Source organism: Heterodontus francisci, chromosome 2 (genome assembly GCF_036365525.1).
Source record: "Heterodontus francisci isolate sHetFra1 chromosome 2, sHetFra1.hap1, whole genome shotgun sequence".
Taxonomy (NCBI): Eukaryota; Metazoa; Chordata; class Chondrichthyes; order Heterodontiformes; family Heterodontidae; genus Heterodontus; species Heterodontus francisci.
In genome coordinates this window covers 145,828,562-145,854,821 of record NC_090372.1, presented here as the reverse complement: position 1 = coordinate 145,854,821, position 26,260 = coordinate 145,828,562, and the positions used below count along the sequence as shown (strand labels likewise).

Genomic DNA, 26,260 nt, shown 5'->3' with positions numbered 1-26,260 from the left:
TCCAGGTGGAGGGGTGGCTGTTAATGAATTAATGAAGGTAGTAGCGCAATAGAGGAGGATGACTTAAGCTCAGGAAACCAGGATGTAAAAGCAGTTTGGGTAGAGAGGAGAAATCATAATGGTGAGAAGACACTTGTAGGAGTGGTGTACAGGCCACCTAACATTAACCACACTGTAGGACGGGGTGTAAAGGAAGAAATAATGGCAGCCTGTCAGGAAGGAACGGCGATAATCATGGGGGATTTTAACCTACACACAGTGACTGGGAAAAATCAGATGGGCAGAGGTAGCCTAGATGAGGAGTACATAGAATGTTTTCAGGATAATTTCTTGGAACAATATGTTCTGGGGCCAACCAGAGAGCAGCCTCTACTAGACCTGGTATTGTGCAATGAGATAGGATTAATTAATGACCTCATAGTTAAGGCACCCCTAGGTAGCAGTGATCATATTAGGATGAATTTTACATTTAGTTTGACGGAGAGAAGAGTGGGTCCAAGACCAGTATTTTAAACTTAAATGAGGGCAATTATGAGGTCATGAAAGAGCTAGCTAAAGTGAACTGGCAAATCCGGTTAAGGGATAGGTCAATAGAGATGCAGTGGCAGACACTGAAGGGGATATTTCAGAATACACAGAATAGATACATTCCAACGAGGAGAAATGTTTTCTCTGAGAGTTGTGAGTCTTTGGAACTCTCTTCCTCAAAAGGCGGTGGAAACAGAATTTTTGAATATGTTTTAGGCAGAGGTAGATAGATTCTTGATAAGCAAGGGGGTGAAAGGTTATTGGGGGTAGATGGTAAAGTGGAGAAATCGGTTCAACCATAATCTTATTGAATGGTGGAGCAGTCTCAAGGGGCCGAGTGGCCTACTCCTGCGCCTTATTCGTATGTTCGTACAATTTTTTTATTCTTTCATGGGATGTGGGCGTCGCTGGCCAGGCCAGCATTTATTGCCCATCCCTTATTACCCTTGAGAAGGTGATGGTGAGCTGCCTTCTTGAACCCCTGCAGTCCGTGTGGGGTAGGTATACCCACAGTGCTGCGAGGAAGGGAGTTCCAGGATTTTCACCCAGCGACAGTGAAGAAACGGCGATATAGTTCCAAGTCAGGATGGTGTGTGGCTTGGAGGGGAACTTGCAGGTGGTGCTGCTCCCATGCATTTGCTGCCCTTGTCCTTCTAGTTGGTAGAGGTCGTGGGTTTGGAAGGTGCTGTCTAAGGAGCCTTGGTGCATTGCTGCATTGCATCTTGTAGATGGCACACACTGCTGCCACTGTGCGTCGGCGGTGGAGGGAGTGAATGTTTGTTGATGGGGTGCCAATCAAGTGGGCTGCTTTGTCCTGGATGGTGTCAAGCTTCTTGAGTGTTGTTGGAGCTGCACCCATCCAGGCAAGTGGAGAGTATTCCATCACACTCCTGACTTGTGTCTTGTAGATGTTGGACAGGCTTTGGAGAGTTACTCACCTCAGGATTCCTAGCCTCTGACCTGCTCTTGTAGTCACGGTATTTATATGGCTACTCCAGTTCAGTTTCTGGTCAATGGTAGCTCCTAGGATGTTGATAGTGGGGGATTCAACGATGGTCATGCCATTGAATGTCAAGGGGAGATGGTTAGATTCTCTCTTGTTGGAGATGGTCATTGCCTGGCACTTGTGTGACGCGAATGTTATTTGCCACTTATCAGCCCAAGCCTGGATATTGTCCAGGTCTTGCTGCATTTCTACACGGACTGCTTCAGTATCTGAGGAGTCACGAAGGGTGCTGAACATTGTGCAATCATCATGATTGAAGGAAGGTCATTGATGAAGCAGCTGAAGATGGTTGGGCCTAGGACACTACCCTGAGGAACTCTTGCAGTGATGTCCTGGAGCTCAAATGATTGACCTCCAACAATCACAACCATCTTCCTTTGCGCTAGGTATGACTCCAGCCAGCGGAGGTTTTTCCCCCTGATTCCCATTGACCTCAGTTTTCCTAGGGCTCCTTGATGCCATACTCGGTCAAATGCTGCCTTGATGTCAAGGGCAGTCACTCTCACCTCACCTCCAGTTCACCCTTTTGTCCATGTTTGAATCAAGGCTGTAATGAGGTCAGGAGCTGAGTGGCCCTGGCGGAACCCAAACTGAGTGTCACTGAGCAGGTTATTGCTAAGCAAGTGCCGCTTGATGGCACTGATGATGACACCTTCCATCACTTTACTGATGATTGAGAGTAGGCTGATGCGGAGGTAATTGGCTGGGTTGGACTTGTCCTGCTGTTTGTGTACAGGACATACCTGGGCAATTTTCCACATAGGGTAGATGCCAGTGTTGTAGCTGTACTGGAAAAGCTTGGCCATGGGCGCAGCAAGTTCTGGAGCACAGGTCTTCAGTACTATTGCCGGAATATTGTCAGGACCCATAGCTTTTGCAGTATCCAGTGCCTTCAGTCGTTTCTTGATATCACACGGAGTGAATTGAATTGGCTGAAGTCTGGCATCTCTGATGCTGGGGACTTCAGGAGGCGGCTGAGATGGATCATCAACTCGGCACTTCTGGCTGAAAATTGTTGAAAATGCTTCAGCCTTATCTTTCGTGCTGATGTGCTGGGCTCCCCCATCATTGAGGATGGGGATATTTGTGGAGCCATCTCCTCCAGTTAGTTGTTTAATTGTCCACCACCAATCACGGCTTGGATGTGGCAGGACTGCAGAGCTTAGATCTGATCCGTTGGTTATGGGATCGCTTTGCTCTGTCTATCACATGCTGCTTACGCAGTTTGGCATGCAGATAGTCCTGTGTTGTAGCTTCACCAGGTTGACACCTCATTTTGAGGTATGCCTGGTGCTGCTCCTGGCATGCCCTCCTGCACTCTTCATTGAAGCAGGGTTGGTCTCCTGGCTTGATGGTAATGGTAGAGTGGGGAATATGTCGGGCCATGAGGTTACAGATTGTGGTTGAGTACAATTCTGCTGCTGCTGATGGCCCACAGCGCCTCATGGATGCCCAGTTTTGCATTGCTAGATCCGTTTGAAATTTATCCGATTTAGCTAGTGGTAGTGCCACACAACACGATGGAGGGTATCCTCAATGTGAAGGCGGGACTGTGCGATGGTCACTCCTACCAATACTGTCATGGACAGGTGCATCTGCGGCAGGCAGATTGGTGAGGACGAGGTCAAGTATGTTTTCCCCTCTTGTTGGTTCCCTCACCACCTGCCGCATACCCAGTCTAGCAGATATATCTTTTAGGACTCTGCCAGCTTGGTCAGTAGTGGTGCTACCGAGCCACCCTTGGTGATGGACATTGAAGTCCCTCACCCAGAGTACATTTTGTGCTCTCGCCACCCTCAGTGTTTCCTCCAAGTGCTGTTCAACATGGAGGAGTACTGACTTATTGGCTGAGGGAGGGCGGTAGGTGGTAATCAGCAGGAGGTTTCCTTGTCCATGTTTGATCTGATGCCATGAGACTTCATGGGGTCTGGAGTCGATGTTGAAGACTCCCAGGGCAACCCCCTCCCTACTGTATACCACTATGCCACCACCTCTGATGGGTCTGTCCTGCCGGTGGGCCAGGACATACCCGGGGATGGTGTTGGCAGTGTCTGAGTCATTGTCTGTAAGGTATGATTCCGTGAGTGTATCTGTCAGGCTGTTGCTTGACCAGTCAGTGGGACAGCGCTCCCAACTTTGACACAAGGCCCCAGATGTTAGTAAGGAGGACTTTGCAGAGTCGACAGGGCTGGGTTTGCCGTTGTCGTTTCTGGTGCCTGGGTCGATGCTGGGTGGTCCGTTGGTTTCTTTCCTTTTTATTGACTTCATAGCAGTTAGATACAACTGAGTGGCTTGCTAGGCCATTTCTGAGGGCATGTAAGAGTCAACCACATTGCTGTGGGTCTGGAGTCACATGTAGGCCAAACCATGTTAGGACAGCAGATTTCCTTCCCTAAGGGACGTTAGTGAACCAGATGGGTTTTTACAACAATCGACAGTGGTTTCATGGCCATCATTTGACTAGCTTTTAATTCCAGATTTATTTATTGAATTCAAATTCCACCTTCTGCTGTGGTGGGATTTGAACCCATGTCCCCAGAGCAATACCCTGGGTCTCTGGGATACTAGTCCAGTGACAATACCACTACGCTGCCACCACCTCCCCTGTTACGACTGGCCGCTCCTGTCAAAGCCCCAATCAAAATATACGATTCTGATTGTGGTGGAACCAACGCATTGTTAATTCAATCCCGTCGTTCCACAGATTGGCTAACATATCATTTGAAAACTTTCCAAATCAACAAAAAGACCCACCAAATTGTACCATCTATTAAACCCTGAATGAGGCTAACCAAACCAGGTGTCTTTAAATCAACAAATTAACTCTTTAATTCGAAGAACTCAATTCTTAAACACTGTGAAGATATAAACAACGTTTAAAATAGAAAAAATTAAGAGTCTTTGCAAATTTACAGCCCAAGGTTGCTTGAAGTCCTCAGTCGTCCGATGCGGGAAAAAAGGGTCTTCCACAGTCGAACAGTCCGTAGTCTGACTTCAGTAGGTGATGCTTTCCTCCTTCAGCGAATTTCAACAATTAACAACTTGCAAACACTTTCAATGGAATCAGTCTGACTTTAGAGTTTTTTAAAGGATAAAAGATTGTCACAGTCTAACTTCCCTTCTTCAGTTTAAATTACCAGAGATCTCTGTTTTTGCTTGATGTTTTTAGAATTTTGAGAGATAATAATCAGACTAAAATCCTCTTCCTTCAGTTTAAATGGTAAAGAGCTCTTTTTCAGGTGTGCTCATCACAGCTGTGTTCTCTGTCTTCTCAGTGTGTTCTGTTAGGACAAACTGTCTTCAACTCAAGCCAGTTCAAAACTGAATTGTAAGAAATGTATCGCATCCGGCTCACTCCCAGTGGCTATATCTATGGTAACGAGAATGCACCCTTTGAATCACAGTCTCCAAATGGCTGTTTCTAAGGAAATGAAAATGCACCTTCCTATAACTCCTAAGGCTTGCCAGCTCTTAAAGCAATACAGATCCTTTGCAAGCCTTAAAGGCAAACTGCATATTCTGAAAAAAAGCTGCAGGACCATGACAGTACATATGTCCTTACACTCGGGTAGTGCCAGAGGACTCGAGAATTGTAAATGTTACACCCTGATTCAAAGAAGGGTGTAAAGATAAGCCCAGCAACTACAGGCCAGCCAGTTTAAATTTGGTGGTGGGGAAACCTCTAGAAACAGTAGTTCGGGGCAAACTTAATAGGCACGTGGACAAATGTGGGTTAATTAAGGAAAGCCAGCACAGATTTGTCAAGGGAAAATCATGTTTAACTAGCTTGCTGGAGTTTTTTTGAAGAGGTAACAGGGAAGGTTGATGAGGGCAATGCTGTTGATGTAGTGTATAGGGACTTCCAGAAGGCATTTGATACAGTGCCGCACAACAGACTTGTGAGCAAAGTTATAGTTCGTAAAAGGTACAGTAGCAACATGAATACAAAATTGGCTGTGTGACAGGAAACAGACTCATGATTAATAGATGTTTTTGGCTTGGTGTAAGGTTTGTAAGGGGTCAGTGTTGGGACCCTTGCTCTTCCTGATAGATATTAATGACCTAGACCTTGATGTACAGGGTACAATTTCAAAATTTGCAGATGATACGAAACTTGGAAGCATTGTGAACTGTGAGGCGGATGGTGTAGCACTTCAAAAGGACATATACAAATTGGTGGAATGCATGGACAAGTGACAGATGAAGTCCATTGCGGAGAAATGTGAAGTGGTTCATTTTGGTAGAAAGAACATGAGACAATATAAGATAAAGGGTACAACTCTAAAGGGGGTGCAGGAGCAGAGGGACCTGGGAGTATATGTGCATGAGTCATTGAAGGTGGCAGGACAGATTGAGAGAGCGTGGTTAATAAAGCATACAGTATCCTAGGCTTAATTAATAGGGGCATAGAGTACAAGAACAAGGAGGTTAAGTTGAACTTGTACAAGACATTTTCAGCCTCAGCTGGAGTATTGCGTACAGTTCTAGCCGCTGCAATTTAGGAAAGGTGTGAAAGCATTGGAAAGAGTGCAGAAAAGATTCATGAGAAGGGTTCCGGGGATGAGGAACTTCAGTTGTGAAGATAGATCGGAGTAGTTGGGACTGTTTTCCTTAGAGAAGTGAAGGCCGAGAGGTGATTTGATAGAGGTGTTCAAGATCATGAGGCATCTAGATAGATTAGATAGAGAGAAACTGTTCCCGCTCATGAAAGGATCAAGAATGAGGGCATAGATTTAAAGAAATTGGCAAAAGAAGCAAAAGCAACAAGAGGAAAAACATTTCCATGCAGTGAGTGGTTAAGGTCTGGAATGCACTGCCTGAGAGTGTGGTGCATGCAGGTTCATTTGAGACATTTAAAGGGAATTGGACTGTTATTTAAAAAGGAAGAATGTGCAGGGTTACGGGAGAAGGCTAGGGAATGGAACTAGGTGAATTGCTGAATCGGAGAGCCAGTGCAGACATGATGGTCTGAATGGACTTCTGTGCTGTAATAATTCTTTGATTCCGTTCTTTGTATCTTTCCCATTTTCCAGGATTTGTGCTTTTGTTTGCATTTTTGTATGCTTTTTGTTTTAGATTTATGTTGCCTCTTACCTCTTTAGTTGTCCATTGTGGTGTTTTTTGGCATGTAGTACTCTTGTTCCTTAAGGGTATAAACTGGTTCTGGATCACACGTTATTTTTTGAACACCTCCCACTGATCATCTGTCACTTTACGCATTAATATAATTGCCCAGTTTACTGTGGAGAATCTCTGTCCCATCCTATTGAAGTCAACCTTACCTAAATTTAGAATCTTAGTAGCTGTTTTGCATTTCTCCCTTTCAAATACATTGAACTTTATCACTATCACATAAATGTTTACACACTGTTAGGCTGTTCACTAAATCTGGATCAATGCTCGGTACTAAATCTAATATGATATACCCCTTGTTGGTTCTAGGACCTTTTGCTGTTTAGAGCTCAGAAGGAGGCCATTCAGCCCATTGTGTCCATGCCAGCTCTCTGCAAGCGAAACTCACCTAGTCGCACTTCCCTGTCTTTTCCCCGTAGCCCTGCGAATTTTTTGTCTTCAGATAATTATCCATTTCTCTTTTGAAGGCCTCATTTGAATTTGCCTCCACTACACACTCAGGCAGTGCATTCTAGATCCTAACCACTCACTGCATAAAGCAGTTTTTCCTCATATCGCCGTTGCTTCTTTTGCCAGTCACCTTAAATCGATGTCCTCTGGCACTGGGTCCTTTCGCCAATGGAAACAGTTTCTCCCTACCTAGTCTGTCCAGATCCTCATGATTTTGAACGCCTTTATCAAGTCTCTTGATCTTCTCTTCTCCAAGGAGAACAGACCAACTTCTCCAACCGATCTACGTAACTGAATTCCTCATCCTGGAACCATTCTCGTGAATCTTTTCTGCATCTTCTCTAATGCCTTCACATCATTTCTAAAGTGTGGTGCCCAAAACTGAACACACTACTTCAGTTGAGGCCGAACCAGTGTAAATTCTTTAACATCACTTATTTAGTATCTCAATTGTGTATCCTTGTACAAATTTACTGCACGTAGTTACAACCAAGACAGGAGGAGTGCATTGTTTTTTCTAGTTCCCCTTCTCCACAGGTCACAACATATATTTAAATGTTTACCCAGTTACCAATATGGTCATAGATTCTATTTTATCCCAGAATAAAATACGCCAACCATACAACAAAATTATCAGTTTATTATAAAACAAGATTTAACCAGTAACGAAGCAAAGCATTAACACACGGATTGAAATATGAAAGTTCCCTTTTACATTAGCCCCTCACACACACTGGTTAACCGAAAATAGAGATTTTCTCTTTCGAGCTCTGTTACAAAAAAATTACTTTAGCCAAATAGTTGCTAATTCTTGAAGAAAGGAAGAGAAGATGTAGACAGATGTCAGTTGTCCCTTTTTGATTTGGAGTCCTAAATACATGTAGACGGCTGTAAGTGGGATCTCTCGAACAGTTCTTTGCAGGCGACGTTGAAGATCAGTTTGACAGGCTTTCCAGGAGAAATATGGCAACAGGGGTTTCTGGCAGGCAGGCTTTTCAGGAGAAATGCAGCATCAGTTTCTCTATTTCTTACACTTGATTCTCAGGAAGTTCTCAAAGAGATGGAAGAGGGTGCTGATGGTGACTGCTCTCTTGACTGGTTTTCTCCAACTGCCTTCAAAATAGTTCACGCCCCAACACACTGTCCAAAGCGAAACCAAAATCAATATCTCGTGAATCAAGCCTCCTGACCCCTATAAATCTTGACCTGTCACTTCTCTTTAAACATCTCCCAAGTCAAAAAGCCCCTACTGGGTATTTATCGGAAGACAGGTGACTTCCAGTAAATGTTGTTTTCAAACAAGACTTCTCCGTATTCTTTCAATGACCCCAGTGAAAACAACATCCATGGAATCCTTTTCAGTTTTCCCAAATAAAACAATGTCCATAATTCTAAAATACATGAGTCCTCAAAAATAAACGTAAAAAATATGGAAGCACCATCATAACAACATAAACTATTTTTCTTTTAAGTAAAGATGTAATGCTTTATGAAAATACTGTCAAAGTGCAGCAGCTTTCATGTCTTGTGTTTACAGGTCCACGTAAGATAATGCTTGTGGCACCTATTGTATGTTGCCTCCTAAAAATGCTTAAACATAATTACTATTCAATCCCCCATGCATACAAAGGAAGGAACAGGGCTGATGGAGGAGAGGGTGGGGGTTTGGGGTAGAGGGGAGAAGAGAAGGAATGTAGGATCAGAGGATGGGGTGCAAATATATGGGGCGCAATGGAATGGGCGGGGTGAAGCTTGGGCAGTAACCAGTATGCTGAATGTGTGAGGAGCACCAGTCATGGAGAAAGATTTTCTAAATTTATGTCCTGTGAAGTGTCACACTGTCAGTCTGTTTGTTCTGCATGTTTTTTTTTAAATCCTATGAAAATGCAGACATGAAATTATAGATTATAAAAATTTTATGCATTAAATATTTTAATTATATTAAATGTAATATAGAACAATTTATAAACTATATGTAAATACTATTAAAACTATATTTTGGATGGGATGTTAAACTAAAGCCCCATCTGCTGTCACGGGGGTATAAAAGATCCTATTTGAATTGCAGGAGAGTTCTCCCATTGTCCTGGCCAAATATTTATCCCTCAATCAATGTCAGTCTCTTAAAAAAAAAAATGATCATTTATCTCATCGTTTGTAGAACTTTGCTACGCTTAGGAAGATGCAAAACTACTTCAAGGGGATTTGGACAGACTTAGTGAGCGGGCAAAAACAGGGCAGATGGAATATAATGTGGAAAAATGTGAGGTTATCCACTTTGGTAAGAGGAACAGATGTGCAGATTATTTCTTAAATGGTAAGAGATTAGAAAGTGTAGATGTACAAAGGGACCTGAGTATCCTTGTCAATAAGTCACTGAAAGCTAACATGCAGGTGCAGCAAGCAATTAGGAAGGCTAATGGTATATTAGCCTTTATCACAAGAGGATTTGAGCACAGGAGTAGTGAAGTCTTGCTTCAATTATTTAGAATCTTGGTTAGACCACACCTGGAGTACTGTGTGCAGTTTTGGTCCCCTTATCTTAGGAAGGATATTATTGCCATAGCAGGAGTGCAATGAAGGTTCACCATATTTGTTCCTGGGATGGCGGGACTGTCATTTGAAGAGAGATTGGGGAAACTGGACCAGTATTCTCAAGAGTTTCAAAGAATGAGAAGTGATCTCATTAAAATACTTAAAGGGATAGACAGGGTAGATGTAGCGAAGATGTTTTCCCCTGGTTGGGGAGTCTAGAACTAGGGAACACGATTTCAAAATAAGGGGGAAGCCACTTAGGACTGAGATGAGGAGAAATTTCTTTACTCAGAGGGTTGTGAATCTTTGGAATTCTCTACCCCAGAGGGCTGTGGAAGTTCAGTCATTCAGTTTGTTTAAAGCAGAGATTGACAGATTCCTAAATACCAATGATATAAAGGGATATGGGGATAGTGTGGGGAAAAGGCATTGAAGTGATGATCAGCCATGATCGTATTGAATGGCAGAGCGGGCTCAATGGGCTGAATGGCCTACTCCTGTTTCTGTGTTCCTATGTAAATTGGCTGCTGCGTTTCCCACCTTTACAACAGTAACTACACTGCAAAAGTACTTTATTAACTGTGAAATGCTTTGGGACATCATGAGTTCATGAAAGTTGCTACATAAATTCTGGTCCCTTAATAGTTGGGTCCGTTGTAGATGGCAATTGAGGTGGCCGCAAGGAGATCCAGCGTGATAGGTATAAGGTTGGAAGGATACAGACTGATGTAGCAGACTAGGAATGGGTTGTGGGGGAGTGCTTTAATTAGGTGAACATGCACCCAGGATTTGTTAGGTACACAAAAGCTGCTGGGCCAAGAGGTTAGGAACTGGCTGATGCTGGGTATTGGTTCAGTAGAGTCACAGAGCGGAACATTGCAACCTGAAAACAAGCTGGACATGTGTGATCACCTTTACATATTTAAAAAAAACCCTAATACTTGAAAATGCAAAATAAAAACCTAGAGGATTGCGAGGAGAAGGAACCAGCAGGCTATGAAGAATGGGAGTGGGGCAGACTTGAGGTGAAGAGCAGTGGCAGGGCAAATGATGATCTAAATTACCGAAGGGCAGCTTCAAGAAGTTTTTTTTTTAAAAGAGAGAAATTTAAATGTAAAATGCAGTGCTTGTCTCTTAAATTAGCTATTCTCAACATAGCCGATGTATTGGAGGCTCAAAGTTAAGTTGCCTCATGGTGAGATTCCATGGCTAGAGCCTGCAGCTGCATACAGATTTCACTACCTTTCTACTTACCATGTAATCACTCTCTATGGAACGCTGGCACAAGTAATTCTATGACAGGAAGCCATGACACCTTGAACATTGAAAATACCCATCACCGTGTCACCATGTGGAATGGGTACTGCAAGTACTTACAATAATTTTTTTTGTTGGACTAAGGCTCATGGAAGTTTTCAATGAAATGTACACCTAGTACTCAATGTACAACTAGTTGATCTGTCAACGAGTTTGTTTGAGGATATGGTCTCTCTTTTTTGGCTGTCTCTTACTGGTTTTCTCAGGCACCTATTCGACTTTTCTCTCTCTCTCTTCCCCCTCCAACTTTCTATCCTTAACCCTCTCTCATCCCCGCCAACACTCTCTGCTTCTCTCTGTCTCGCCCTTTATTCTTGGATGGTGTCATGGGGAAATAAGCATCCAATGTCTACAGATGGCAATTGGGGTGTGTTTGTGGAAAAATATGACCCTTAGAGTAATCACTCTTGCCCCCCGGCAACATCCTCTCTTTCATCACTTCCCCTTCTCTGTAGTTCATCACCTTTCTATCAACTCATCATTCCTATCACCACCTGCTCCTTTTCAGACCACCTACTCATCCCTTATATAATCATCTTCTACTTACTGTCACTCACCTTTCCTTTAACTTATCTTTAACACTTCATCCGCTGAGCCAAGCCCCTTGCTCCTCAAGGTCAGAGAGTAAGAGGCCAGAATCCCCCCCCGCAGTTACCCCGGCTTTTTTCACATTTAAAAAAAAAAGAAATTTGATAAGGAATTACTTCCTCCCTTAGAAGAATACCTTTTATAAAGTTTATAGAATACAAGAAAGCTACAGCAGCTCCTCTGTTTAAAACAAAATAACCGATATAAATTTCAAGAGTAAATATTTTAAATTCGTCCCCTAGTAACTAACTCGTCCACCCTGGGAAAAAGCTTCTGACTAACCACTCTGTCCATGCCGCTCATAACTTTGTAAACCTCTATCATGTCGCCCCTCCACCTCCGTCGTTCCAGTGAAAACAATCCGAGTTTATCCAACCTCTCCTCATAGCTAATGCCCTCCAGACCAGGCAACATCCTGGTAAACCTCTTCTGTACCCTCTCCAAAGCCTCCACGTCCTTCTGGTAGTGTGGCGACCAGAATTGCACGCAATATTCTAAGTGTGGCCTAACTAAAGTTCTGTACAGCTGCGGCATGACTTGCCAATTTTTATACTCTATGCCCCGACTGATGAAGGCAAGCATGCCGTATGCCTTCTTGACTACCTTATCCACCTGCATTGCCACTTTGTGACCTGTGGACCTGTACGGCCAGATCTCTCTGCCTGTCAGTACTCCTAAGGGTTCTGCCATTTGCTGTATACTTCCCACCTGCATTAGACCTTCCAAAATGCATTACCTCACATTTGTCCGAATTAAACTCCATCTGCCATTTCTCCGTCCAAGTCTCCAACCGATCTATATCTTGCTGTATCCTCTGACAATCCTCATCACTATCCGCAACTCCACCAACCTTTGTCTTGTCCGCAAACTTACTAATCAGACCAGCTACATTTTCCTCCAAATCATTTATATATACTACAAAGAGCAAAGGTCCCAGCACTGATCCCTGCGGAACACCAATAGTCACAGCCCTCCATTCAGAAAAGCACCCTTCCACTGCTACCCTCTGTCTTCTATGACCGAGCCAGTTCTGTATCCAACTTGCCAGCTCACCTCTGCTCCCGTGTGACTTCACCTTCTTCACCAGTCTGCCATGAGGTACCTTGTCAAGGACTTTACTGAAGTCCATATAGATAACATCCACTGCCCTTCCTTCATCAATCATCTTCGTCACTTCCTCAAAAAACTCAATCAAGTTAGTGAGACACGACCTCCCCTTCACAAAACCATGCAGCCTCTCGCTGATAAGTTTGTTTGTTCCCAAATGGGAGTAAATCCTGTCCCAAAGAATCCTCTTTAATAATTTCCCTACCACTGACGTAAGGCTCACTGACCTATAATTTCCTGGATTATCCTTGCTACCCTTCTTAAACAAAGGAACAACATTGGCTATTCTCCAGTCCTCTGGGACCTCACCTGTAGCCAATGAGGATGCAAAGATTTCTGTCAAGGCCCCAGCAATTTCTTCCCTTGCCTCCCTCAGTATTCTGGGGTAGATCCCATCAGGCCCTGGGGGCTTATCTACCTTAATGCTTTGCAAGACGCCCACCACCATCTCCTTTTTGATAACGACGTGACCGAGACTATCTACACTCCCTTCCCTAGACTCATCATCCACCAAGTCCTTCTCTTTGGTAAATACTGATGCAAAGTACTCATTTAGTACCTCGCCCATTTCCTCTGGCTCCACACATAGATTCCCTCCTCTGTCCTTGAGTGGGCCAACCCTTTCCCTGGTTACCCTCTTGCTCTTTATATACGTGTAAAAAGCCTTGGGATTTTCCTTAATCCTGTTTGCCAATGACTTTTCATGACCCCTTTTAGCCCTCCTGGCTCATTGCTTAAGTTCCTTCCTACTGTCTTTATATTCATCAAGGGCTTCATCTGTTCCCAGCCTTCCAGCCCTTATGAATGCTTCCTTTTTCTTTTTGATTAGGTTCACAATATCCCGCGTTATCGAAGGTTCCCGAAACTGAAACATGGCTACAGAAAAATCAGGACTTGGAATTTAAAATTGCAGGCTATAACATATTTAGAAAAGATAGAGAGGGAAAAAGGGGAGTTGGAGTAGTTATACTTATCCATCTTTCACATAAGACATTAAATCGAGGCCCCATCTTACTGCAAGGGTGGATGTGGAAGATCCCTATGGCACTATTTCAAGGAAGAATAGGGGAGTTATCTCCGGTGTCCTGGCCAATATTTATCCCTCAATCAATGCCATGTAAACAGATTATCTGGTCATTATCAAAATGTGTTTGTTGGAGGTTGCTGTGTGCAAATTGACTACCACATTTCCTACATTACAATAGTGACTACACTTCATTGGCTGTAAAGTGCTTTGAGACGTCCGGTGGTCATGAAACTCCTTATATAAATGCAAGGTGGCGCAGTGGGGGCGGCACAGTGGCGCAGCGGTTAGCACCGCAGCCTCATGGCTCCAGCGACCCGGGTTCAATTCTGGGTACTGCCTGTGTGGAGTTTGCAAGTTCTCCCTGTGTCTGTGTGGGTTTCCTCCGGGTGCTCCGGTTTCCTCCCACATGCCAAAGACTTGCAGGTTGGTAAGTTAATTGGCCAGTATAAATTGCCCCTAGTATAGGTAGGTGGTAGGGAAATCTAGGGACAGGTGGGGATGTGGTAGGAATATGGAATTAGTGTAGGATTAGTATAAATGGATGGTTGATGGTCGGCACAGACTTGGTGGGCCGAAGGGCCTGTTTCAGTGCTGTATCTCTAACTAACCACCTAACTAAGACTTTATTTCTTTATTAGGGATAACATAATGGCAGTCGAGAAAAGGCATGCAGCTGTCAGCAAAACAAATAGAATCCATATGGATAGAAATATAAAATAATAAAGGATCAATCGCGCTAATGGGTGTTGCGTACAAACCACCTAATAGTGGAAGGGAGGTGGAGGAAGAAATATACTGACAAATTAGAGAATTGAGTAAAAAAACATTGAATAATAATCATGGGGGATTTCATCTATCTAGATATTGCACAGAAGAGATAAGTAAAGAGGATAAAGGAATGGAGTTTCTACAATGTGTATAGGACTCCTTTCTAACCCAGTATGGTAAAAAGTCCAACAAGGGAAGAATTGCTGTTGAATTTAGTAATGGGGAATGAACCAGACCAGATAAGTAAAAGTAGGGGAACACCTAGGAAATAGTGACCATAATATAATATGCTTTAAGATGATAATACAGAAGGATATAAGTATGACGAAAACCAGGTTAATAGATTTGAGAAAAGCTGATTTTTAAGGGGCTGAGAACAGAATTCAGGAAAATAAAGGCAAACAACGATGTAGAACAGCAATGGGAAACAGTATTCAATAGAGTGCAGGAAAAATATATTCTGCTAAAAGGAAAGAATAAACCAATCATTAGTGAGACTGCATGGATGAACAAAGAATAAAGGAACAATTGAGGGTTGGGAAAGAGGCATACATTAAATACATAGACAGCAGAGGAGTGCATGATAGAGAATATGAAGAGATTAGGAGAGAAGTCAAAAATCAATTTGGAAAGCAAAGAGAAACAATGAAATTAAGTTATCAAGGAACAAAAAACAAAAGATAAAATGTTTTACAGGCACATCAAAAAAAGGAAGGCTGGGATTGGAATAGGACAATGAAGAGATAGGATAATGCCACTGGTAACGATAAAGAGATGGCAGAAATATTAAATAATTATTTTGCTTCGTTATTTATTAGGGTAATAGAACAGGTAGACATGACATTGAATGATATGAGTAATGAGATAAGTGCACTTAAAATATTTTTAAAAAGGGGATGTATTGACTAACCTAATCAAACTCGAGGATAAAGCCCTTGGTACGGATGGATTGCATCTACACATTTTAAAAGAATCTAGGGAAGAGATAGCAGAGGCATTACTACATGTATTTAATAATTTGTTGGAAAAAGGTTTAGTGCCAGAAGACTGGCGGACAGCTAACATAATTCCTATATTTAAGAAGGGGGATGGAACATGCCCAGGGAATTATAGACCAGTCAGCTTAACATAGGTGATGGGAAAAATAATGGAATCCCTGCTAAAGGATAGAATAGAAGAACATCCAGAAAAGAAAAAAAAACAATGAGCAATCAGCATGGATTTCAAAAGGGAGAAGCTTGCCTGACCAACCTTATTAAATTTCTTGAGGATGTAACCGAGAGAGTGGTATTGCAGTAGATGTAATTTATCTGGATTTTCAAAAGGCTTTCAGTGAGTTGCCCCATTGTAGACTAATGAATAAGGTCAAAGAATGCAGAGACAAGTGGCATAATGGATTGTTAGCTCGCTTCAAGAAAGAAAGCAGAGAGTGGAAGTAAAGGGAGTGGTAGAAGATGGAAAGTGATGTTCCACAAGGATCAGTATTGGGACCACTGCTGTTCACAATTTACATTAATGATTTGGACTTTGGTATCCAAAACACAATTTCTAAATTTGCAGATGGCACCAAATTTGGGGTGGGGGTGGGGGGGCGGTGGGATGGGGAATAGTTAATATTGAGGAGGACTGCAACAGATTACAGGAGGGCATTAATAAACTTGCTAAATCAGCAAATAATTGGCAAGTAAAGTTCAATGCAAATAAATGTGAGGTAAGAAGGATAGGGAGGTCACGTATTACTTGGAAAGTGCTAGTCTAGGTTGGTTAGAGGAACAAAGGGAGTACAAATACACTGTTACGACCAGGTGAGAAAGGTGTCCAGAGTTCCCATTCAGCCTTCACCTGGTCTTACCGTAACAGGGTTTAATTTTAAACACACCGTGTTTTTAGCTCCCCCTTGATGAATCCTTGTTCACCGCTTTCCAATTATAAGGCAAAGAAACCATCACAAACAGGTTTTCTTAGGTTTAAAGAAGAAAAGTTGAAATTTATTCAACATGAACTTAAACTCTAATTCGGTTCACGCCTACGGATACATGACGCGCCCACGGTAGCATGCATACGCAATACATGCAAATAGAGACAGAAAAGATCAGAAGGAAAATAAAGTGGAAAAGTTTGAGGCAATATCTGAAGAGATTTTGTTGCAGTTCTTCGAGCTCACTGTAGAGTCCTTGATTGTGGGTAGATCTTGCTTTTTGTTGGGGCCCAGTATTCTTCAACCTTGTTCGCTGTCGGAGACTTTTCTCTCTTGGGGTTCATGTGTCTTCAGTGGATTCAGAGGCTTGTGAGAAAGAGATGGGAGCAGACAGGAGAGATATTCTCAGTCCAAGAGCAAACTGTCTTTCTGAATTCAAACTCTCTGTGGCTGGTTCAAAAGACCCCTGGAACAGCCAGTTAGTCATGTGATCAGCTGGTCCAACCAGTCCTGGCTCCTGTGCATTGCATCAGAAATAGGAAGGGTGCGGTAACAATGTTGGGGCTGTACTACAGGCCTCCCAACAGCGAGCGTGAGATAGAGGTACAAATATGTAAACAGATCATGGAAAGATGTAGGAGCAACAGGGTGGTGGTGATAGGAGATTTTAATTTTCCCAACATTGACTGGGATTCACTTAGTGTTAGAGGTCTAGATGGAGCAGAATTTGTAAGGAGCATCCAGGAGGGTTTTCAAGAGCAGTATGTAAATAGTCCAACTCGGGAAGGGGCCATACTGGACCTGGTGTTGGGGAATGAGCCCGGCCAGGTGGTTGAAGTTTCAGTAGGGGACTACTTTGGGAATAGTGATCACAATTCCCTAAGTTTTAGAATACTCATGGACAAAGACGAGAGTGGTCCTGAAGGAAGAGTGCTAAATTGGGGGAAGGCCAACTATACCAAAATTCGTCAGGAGCTGGGGAATGTAGATTGGGAGCAGCTGTTTGAAGGTGAATCCACATTTGATACGTGGGAGGCTTTTAAAGAGAGGTTGATTAGCATGCAGGAGAGACATGTTCCTGTGAAAATGAGGGATAGAAATGGCAAGATTAGGGAACCATGGATAACAGGTGAAATTGTGAGACTAGCTAAGAGGAAAAAGGAAGCATACATAAGGTCTAGGAGGCTGAAGAAAGACGAAGCTTTGAAAGAATATCGGGAATGTAGGACCAATCTGAAACGAGGAATTAAGAGGGCTAAAAGGGGTCATGAAATATCTTTAGCAAACAGGGTTAAGGAAAATCCCAAAGCCTTTTATTCATATATAAGGAGCAAGAGGGTAACTAGAGAAAGGATTGGCCCACTCAAGGACAAAGGAGGAAAGTTATGCGTGGAGTCAGAGAAAATGGGTGAGATTCTAAACGAGTACTTTGCATCGGTATTCACCGAGGAGAGGGACATGACGGATGTTGAGGTTAGGGACAGATGTTTGATTACTCTAGGTCAAGTCGGCATAAGGAGGGAGGAAGTGTTGGGTATTCTAAAAGGCATTAAGGTGGACAAGTCCCCAGGTCCGGATGGGATCTATCCCAGGTTACTGAGGGAAGCGAGAGAGGAAATAGCTGGGGCCTTAACAGATATCTTTGCAGCATCCTTAATCACAGGTGAGGTCCTGGAGGACTGGAGAATTGCTAATGTTGTCCCCTTGTTTAAGAAGGGTAACGGATAATCCAGGTAATTATACACCGGTGAGCCTGACGTCAGTGGCAGGGAAGCTGCTGGAGAAGATACTGAGGGATAGGATCTATTCCCATTTGGAAGAAAATGGGCTTATCAGTGATAGGCAACATGGTTTTGTGCAGGGAAGGTCATGTCTTACCAACTTAATAGAATTCTTTGAGGAAGTGACAAAGTTGATTGATGAGGGAAGGGCTGTAGATGTCATATACATGGACTTCAGTAAGGCGTTTGATAAGGTTCCCCATGGTAGGCTGATGGAGAAAGTGAAGTCGCGTGGGGTCCAGGGTGTACTAGCTAGGTGGATAAAGAACTGGCTGGGCAACAGGAGACAGAGAGTAGCAGTATAAGGGAGTTTCTCAAAATGGAGACGTGTGACCAGTGGTGTTCCACAGGGATCCGTGCTGGGACCACTGTTGTTTGTGATATACATAAATGATTTGGAGGAAAGTATAGGTGGTCTGATTAGCAAGTTTGCAGACGACACTAAGATTGGTGGAGTAGCAGATAGTGAAGGGGACTGTCAGAGAATACAGCAGAATATTGATAGATTGGAGAGTTGGGCAGAGAAATGGCAGATGGAGTACAATCAGGGCGAATGCGAGGTGATGCATTTTGAAGATCCAATTCAAGAGTGAACTATACAGTAAATGGAAATGTCCTGGGGAAAATTGATGTCCAGAGAGATTTGGGTGTTCAGGTCCATTGTTCCCTGAAGGTGGCAACGCAGGTCAATAGAGTGGTCAAGAAGGCATACGGCATGCTTTCCTTCATCGGACGGGGTATTGAGCACAAGGGTTGGCAGGTCATGTTACAGTTGTATAAGACTTTGGTTCAGCCACATTTGGAATACTGCATGCAGTTCTGGTCGCCACATTACCAAAAGGATGTGGATGCTTTGGAGAGGGTGCAGAGGAGGTTCACCAGGATGTTGCCTGGTATGGAGGGCGCTAGCTATGAAGAGAGGTTGAGTAGGTTAGGATTATTTTCATTAGAAAGACAGAGGTTGAGGGGGGACCTGATTGAGGTGTACAAAATCATGAGAGGTATAGACAGGGTAGATAGCAAGAAGCTTTTTCCCAGAGTGGGGGATTCAATTACTAGGGGTCACGAGTTCAAAGTGAGAGGGGAAAAGTTTAGGGGGGATATGCATGGAAACTTCTTTACGCAGAGGGTGGTGGGTGCCTGGAATGCGTTGCCAGCGGAGGTGGTAGACGCGGGCACGATAGCGTCTTTTAAGATGTATCTAGACAGATACATGAATGGGCAGGAAGCAAAGAGATACAGACCCTTAGAAAATAGGCGACATGTTTAGATAGAGGATCTGGATCGGCGCAGGCTTGGAGGGCCGAAGGGCCTGTTCCTGTGCTGTAATTTTCTTTGTTCTTTATCACCCCAGCAGGCCCTGGAATGCGCTTCCCCACCCCCTCACTCTCTGATGATCAACATCCATTGTGGGTTGAATGTGCCTGAGAATGGTCCCTTGTCTACACAAGCAGCGTCTGTTAATATGCAAATACCTTTTCCAGCCACGGCTGATCAGTTTAACAAGTCATTTCCTCGCTCCAGAAACTGTTTAAAATCAATGTTCATGACGAAATTAATGTGCCTCATTCTTGGCAGGTGGGGGGCCTAGCATGACAACCCCAATCACTAAAAATTGCACCACAGCTTAGCAAACCAAGCACTCGGATTTATTTCTAGAGGGATAGAATTAAAAAGTAGGGAAGTTATGCCAAACCTGTATCAAATCTTGGTTCGACCGCACTTAGAGTACCACATGCAGCTCTGGTCGCCATATTGTAAAAAGGTTGTAGAGAAACTGAAGAGAGTGCAAAAAAGATTCACAAGGATGATACCAGAAATGATGGATATACATATTAGGAAAGGATGAACAGACTGGGCCCCTTTTTTCTTGAAAAAAGAAAGCTGAGGGGTGACCTGATAGAGGTCTTTAAAATTATGAAAGGTTTTGATAGAGTGGATACAGAGAGAATGCTTCCACATATGGGGAGGAACATAACTCGAGGACATCAATAGATGATAGCCACCAAGAAATCCAATGGGGAATTCAAAAGAAATTTCTTTCCCAAAGAGTGGTGAGAATGTGGAACTCACTGCCACAGGGAGTGGTTGAAGCGAATAGTATAGATGCATTTAAGGGGAAGCTAGACAAGCATATGAAGGAGAAGGGCATTGAGGGCCACGATGATTGATTTAGATGAGGAACGATGGGCGGAGGCTAGCGTGGAGCGTAAATGTTGGCATGGACTGGTTGGGCCGAATGGTTTGTTTCTGTGCCATATATCCTATATATAATTTGCATATTTATGCCAGAATATTTCGCACTCAAAATAAGTAGACCTGATCACTTTTGAGTGAATGTTTTGCATATGGCACATTATTTGTAATGTCAAACTGACTTGAGGGATTGCTGTGTTTCAGCTGCTGATGATTCTCAACCATGCCTTTTGTCACCTACAGATGACTATTTCAATGCTGCCTTCCATCCTCCCACTTCCAAAAACTTCAGTTCATCAAAAATTGTGCTGCCTGCATTCTATCCTGCGTCAAGACTTGCTTACCCGTCGCCTTGTTAGAGTCATAAAGTCATACAGCACTGAAACAGGCCTTTCGGCCCACCGAGTCTGTGCCGACCATCAATCACCCATTTATACTAATCCTACATTAATCCCATATTCCCTACCACATCCCCTCCTACATTAATCCCATATTCCCTACCATTCTCCTACCTACACTAGGGGCAATTTACAATGGCCAATTTACCTATCAACCTGCAAGTCTTTGACGGTGGGAGGAAACTGGAGCACCCGGCGGAAACCCACGCGGTCACGGGGAGAACTTGCAAACTCCACACAGACAGTACCCAGAATTGAACCCGGGTCGCTGGAGCTGTGAGGCTGCGGTACTAACTACTGCGCCACTGTGCTGTAATCTCTGTTGGCTCCTGGTTTTCCCAATGCCTCCAATTTAAAATTCTTCTTCTCGTATATGAATCCTTCATGGACTCGCTCTTCCTCATCTCCTGAGCCCTGGGCTTATGTGCATTCCACCCTACATTTGCCCTACTATTTACAGTTGCGCCTTCCGCTGTGTAGGCCACACATTGTTAAAATTCTTCCCTATATCCCTTTGCTTCTCCTCCTTACGATCTTCCTTAAAACCCACCCCTTTAACCAAACTGTTGGTCATCCACCTTAATAGCTCCTACTTTGGCTTGACATCCATGTCACTCTCTGAAGTGCCTCAGAACAATTTTTTTTACATTATTCTGTATTAAAGATGCCATAGAAATGTAGATTGTTGTAGTGATGGCTCTAGATATAACTTGTGGTTTTCTATTTCCACAGACCACTGCATGTTGCTGCACGCAATGGGCTAACTGTAGTTGTGCAGGAGCTTCTGAGCAAAGGGGCTAGTGTACTTGCTGTAGATGAGAATGGTAAGTTTGTGTTTGCTTTTAATTGATTAACAGTAAAAGTGCATAAAATTGGAAATACATGGTGTCTAAGCATGATGAGCTTTGGAAACTAACCATTTCATGTCAATAAAGACAAAAAGTGCTGGAAATACTCAGCAGGTCTGGCAGCATCTGTGGAAAGAAGCAGAGTTAACGTTTCAGGTCAGTGACCTTTCATCAGAACTGACGAAGGCTAGAAATGTAATAGGTTTTAAGCAAATAAAGCAGGGATGGGGCAAAAGATAACACAAGGGAAGGTGTTGATAGGACAGAGGGTCACTGAGAATAACTGACCAGAAGGTCAAGGAGCAAAGGCAAATGGTGTGTTAATGGTGTGGTGAAAGACAAAGAGTTAGTGCAGAGAAGTGTTAAATGACGGAATAATGAACAGCCCTGGCCAAAAGCACAAACATGAGAAAAAAACAGTGGGCAGGCACATGGTAAAAAAAAAATGAATGACGAAGCAAACTAAAATAAAATAAAAAGAAAAATGAAAAATAAAAAAGGGGGACCAGTCATGCTCTGAAATTATTGAACTCTATGTTCAGTCTGGTAGGCTGTAGCATGCCTAATCGGTAAATGAGATGCTGTTCCTCGAGCTTGTGTTGATGTTCACTGGAACACGGCAGCAAGCCCAGGACAGAGATGTGGGCATGAGAGCAGGGTGGAGTGGGTGTTGAAGTGGCAAGCAACAGGAAGCTCGGGGTCATGTTTTTGGAATGAGCGAAAGTCTTCCGCAAAGTGGTCACCCAATCTGCGTTTGGTCTCCCCAGTGTAAAGGAGACAGCATTGTGAGCAACGAATACAGTATACTAAATTGAAAGAAGTACAAGTAAATTGCTGCTTCACCTGAAAGGAGTGTTTGTGGCCTTGGATAGTGTGGAGAGAGGAGGTAAAGGGGCAGGTGTTACACCACCTGCGATTGAAGGGGATGAGGTGTCGGGGGTAATGGAGGAGTGGATCAGGGTGTCGCAGAGGGAACGATTCCTTCGGAATCTGATTATAAAGTCTCATTTGTTCCACATTATGATTTTGTTACTGTTGCATGTACCTTTCCTGTTACTTAATGTTAGTTGATGGCCTCTAAAGCTTTCCTCAGATTAGAGCCATTCTTCAAAACTGGCCAATAATTTAGCCATTGGGTTCCTTCAGTTCTATACTGAAGTGTCAGCCTAGATTATGTGCTGTCAAGTCTCTGGGGTGGGACTTATAACCACAACCTTCCGACTCAGGTGAGAGTGCTACCACTGAGCCAAGGATGACTTTCATCCATAGCCACCTTCCACCAAAGAGCATTCATAGATCTTGTGTGGTCATTGTTCCCTTAGCACTTGTTCAGGAATTTTTTGACCCTTGGTGGGTGACACTGGACCTACAACTGTGTCTACTACTTAGGGCACCCTAAACTGGTATTATATTGACAGTGCCAGCAACAGAACTACAATGATTTTCAGGTATGACTCCAAGAGAAAACATCTTGTTTTTGAAGCACAGATTGTTTCCTCCATGTCCTGGCTTTAACCAACAAACCTTTCAGGACTTTTGGAAGCAACGTGCCTGGTCCATCTTATCTGCAGATTACAACAGTTTGCCTTACTGGTGCAGCTGCCCAGCGCTAATGCTGTACCTCCCATCCAAAAAACGACGTTTATTTTTCTCCTTTGTTCCTTCCTGTTGACTGCAAATTGTTAGGATGGTCCTTGCCAATGTTTCAGCCTTGTTTTTAACATTTTCAGCCAAGTTCTATATTATTGCACCATTTACATCTATGAACCATAATGACATTTCATATGTACTTTGCATATATTAACTTAAATTAAAATGAAAATTGTTCAGAACTCAATATTTTTATTGATTTGCTGTTGGTAAATGGGTGGAGTAACCTATGCTAATGTTACTTTTAAAACTTCTTGTTTTAGGTTACACACCTGCATTAGCCTGTGCTCCAAATAAAGATGTGGCAGACTGCTTAGCCCTCATTCTGGCTACCATGATGCCTGTTTCATCCAGCAGCACTTTACCTACTCTCAGTTTTAACGCCATTAATCACTACAGTAATCCTTCAAAAACTGTGTCCTTTGACTCTCTACCGATATTGAGAAGTGATCATAGCTCTTTCTGCAGTTTAAACAGTATAGGCAGGGAAGATGGTTACCCTTATACTGAAGACGATGAACTAAATGATTCTGATTCAGAGACCTACTGAATAAAACTGACTTGAACTTTCATGATAAAGCTCTTGGAGCATGCCCATAAGTGGATGGGTTTTTTTTTTAAATGAGCGCCTTCTGAACTCCCTCAGCCAAGCGGAGCAAGTACATTATAGATTTAAAGTTAAATTTATCAAAAAAGAAGACACAGAAGAATGCAGGTCTATGGAATAAGAAGCAAGCAGATCAGAGCTTGTAAACAATGTAGGAAACTACAAGCAAAGTCGATGGATGCCAATGTTATGTTATTTTAATGCTCTTTATTTCCAGTGCCAGGATCCATTTCAACAGCAAACACTGGTTAATGGTTTGAATGAGAAGATTTTACAATGCTGGGTGGAATAGCACTACCTAAAATTAGTGGGGAGGGGCAATCAAAAATTCGGGAGTCTTAGGCATTACTGAATCTAATAAAGAAAATGGTGTAAAAAGATTGGTGTATATCACATCATTCACTTGCATGATGATTTGCCAAAGGGACCAAACAAACTGATTTTAAAAAAGATCTTATGTAAAAATGAAACACAAATATTTAGAGAGCTGTAATTGAAGATCTCTCAAGCTGCAACTTTTAAAACTTTGCTTTAACAGTATTAAAGTAAAACTGTTCAAAGATTTTGATGTACATTTGTTGATCAACTCTAGGTCTTACTAGTTTTGCATGACTGTAGTAAAGGCATTGTGGTAGGGTGGGGAGGGAAAGGGAAGAGAAAACTGGAACCTATTTTTGAGCCAACATAAATGCCCCTTTCTTACTTTTCTAGTTTGACTTAAGACCAACGAACACGGTGCAGTCAGGTTGATGTTTAAATCTACCAAGTTGTTGTGGAAAACTACCCATTCTTTTTGCAATTTTCAAACCTTAATTTTACCAGTGTATTTTATGATACATTTGGTATTTTAAAATAGATTTGTAGATGTGGAGGCCAACTATACCACAAGTCTCAGAAAGTAAGATTGCCTGAACTTTGCAGTGTAGTGATCTTTAATTTTTAATTTAACATTCACCTTTTAGATGATTAACTTTTACAGTTAATTAAGCCACATTTTTACAGCTGTGTGTTTGGTTTTCAGTTTCTTCAGTGCCTTCACAGTTGTCTGTTTTATTATTCTTATGGCTGTACAATCAGGGAGGGAGACATATGAACTTATTAGTAAGTGAGACCTTTTTCCCTGTTGAGCAGTTTCTTTTCAGGACCCTATTTGACATAGCCAATATGTTGCAGCCTGTTTGTGCTTCCGCAATGGTTTTGAACTGGTTAAACAGGGATTTGGGAAGAACTCATCCAGAATGTCATGACAGGCATACATTTCCAGCTGAAGCAGGCTGTATTTTCATTCTATTTGCACAACTGAAGCGTGATAGCACTGCATTTGGTTCTCGAATGTCAAACGGCTTTGTGTAAAAGACATTTACCTGTTACCTGCCCAAATGGATCGATATCTATTGTTTTTTTTTCAAGACACTACTTGGTACAGATTAGTTTTGTTAAAATAGTGCTCCTGAAACGTATTGTATTGAATTCATTTTATTCCAAACAGCAGGCCTGGAGAGCACAATTAATGGCAGAATTTGATTCGGTTTAATCCTTTTAAATCACTACATTCTTAAAAGTTTATTGCATTTCATTCAGCAGTTCCTTTATTTGGTTGTATAATGTCAACTACTGTATGACTTTTACCTTGTTTTGCCACTTTTTTTTTTAGTTGGTGTGACTTTTCAGCAGGGTAAAAGCCCTAAAAAGAATAATTCCATCAGACCATGGTATTTTAATAACTGGAATCCTGTAAAATGCAAACTGATATCTCAAAACGTTGACGTGTGAAATGGGACAAAATCTGTGCTGTTTTAATGTACTTCTGATTTATTTCCTTGAAGAGGTTAAGATTATAGCATGTATATAGAAATTGTGACTGCTTGGTTACCTACCTGCATTCTTTAAATACATTGCTGAGATTATTGTATATTTTATGGATAATAAAACACACATGTGAGTTGTATGTAATTGTGTTGTAAGCTATGTATTTTATAGTATTTCGCAAATGAGCTAGAATTAAATGCTCAATGCTTAGATATGTCAGCTGCCAACACCCAGCTTTACACTCCACTATCACCTTGACTCTGTTGCTCCACTGCCCAAATACCTTTCTGACTTCACCTTGGATGTGCCAGGACTTTCTTTTAACTCAACATTGATTATCCTGACTACCCTGTTCTATTCCCGTCAGCAAATCCCATACATTTAACCCTAATTCCAACCTCTTTTCTGCTAATTTCTCACTCTTAGCCTTGCAATGTGTAGTTCCAGTGTCCTTTCTGACCTTAAACTGAGTTTCAAATTTCACATGCATTTTATCGTTACAACTGCTTATTTCCAGCTCCAGCATATAGCTGTCTATGTCCTAACCTCCCCCTCATACATGCCTTCCTTACCTTCAAGCTTGACACCTGTAGC

At 42.6% G+C, this 26,260-nt stretch overlaps 1 protein-coding gene across 3 annotated transcripts in view; it reads left to right on the top strand.

Annotated features, from left to right (window-relative positions):
- Positions 1–25,810, top strand: part of ankrd28b (ankyrin repeat domain 28b) — a 252,341-nt gene extending 226,531 nt beyond the window's left edge. For all 3 annotated transcript variants that reach the window (XM_068011757.1, XM_068011764.1, XM_068011748.1), the window contains 2 exons: positions 21,485–21,576; positions 23,514–25,810. In XM_068011757.1, coding sequence (XP_067867858.1) covers positions 21,485–21,576; positions 23,514–23,800 — 379 coding nt within the window. In that variant the 3' untranslated portion in view covers positions 23,801–25,810. The remainder of the gene's footprint in view (positions 1–21,484; positions 21,577–23,513) is intronic.
- Positions 25,811–26,260: the final 450 nt, after the last annotated feature.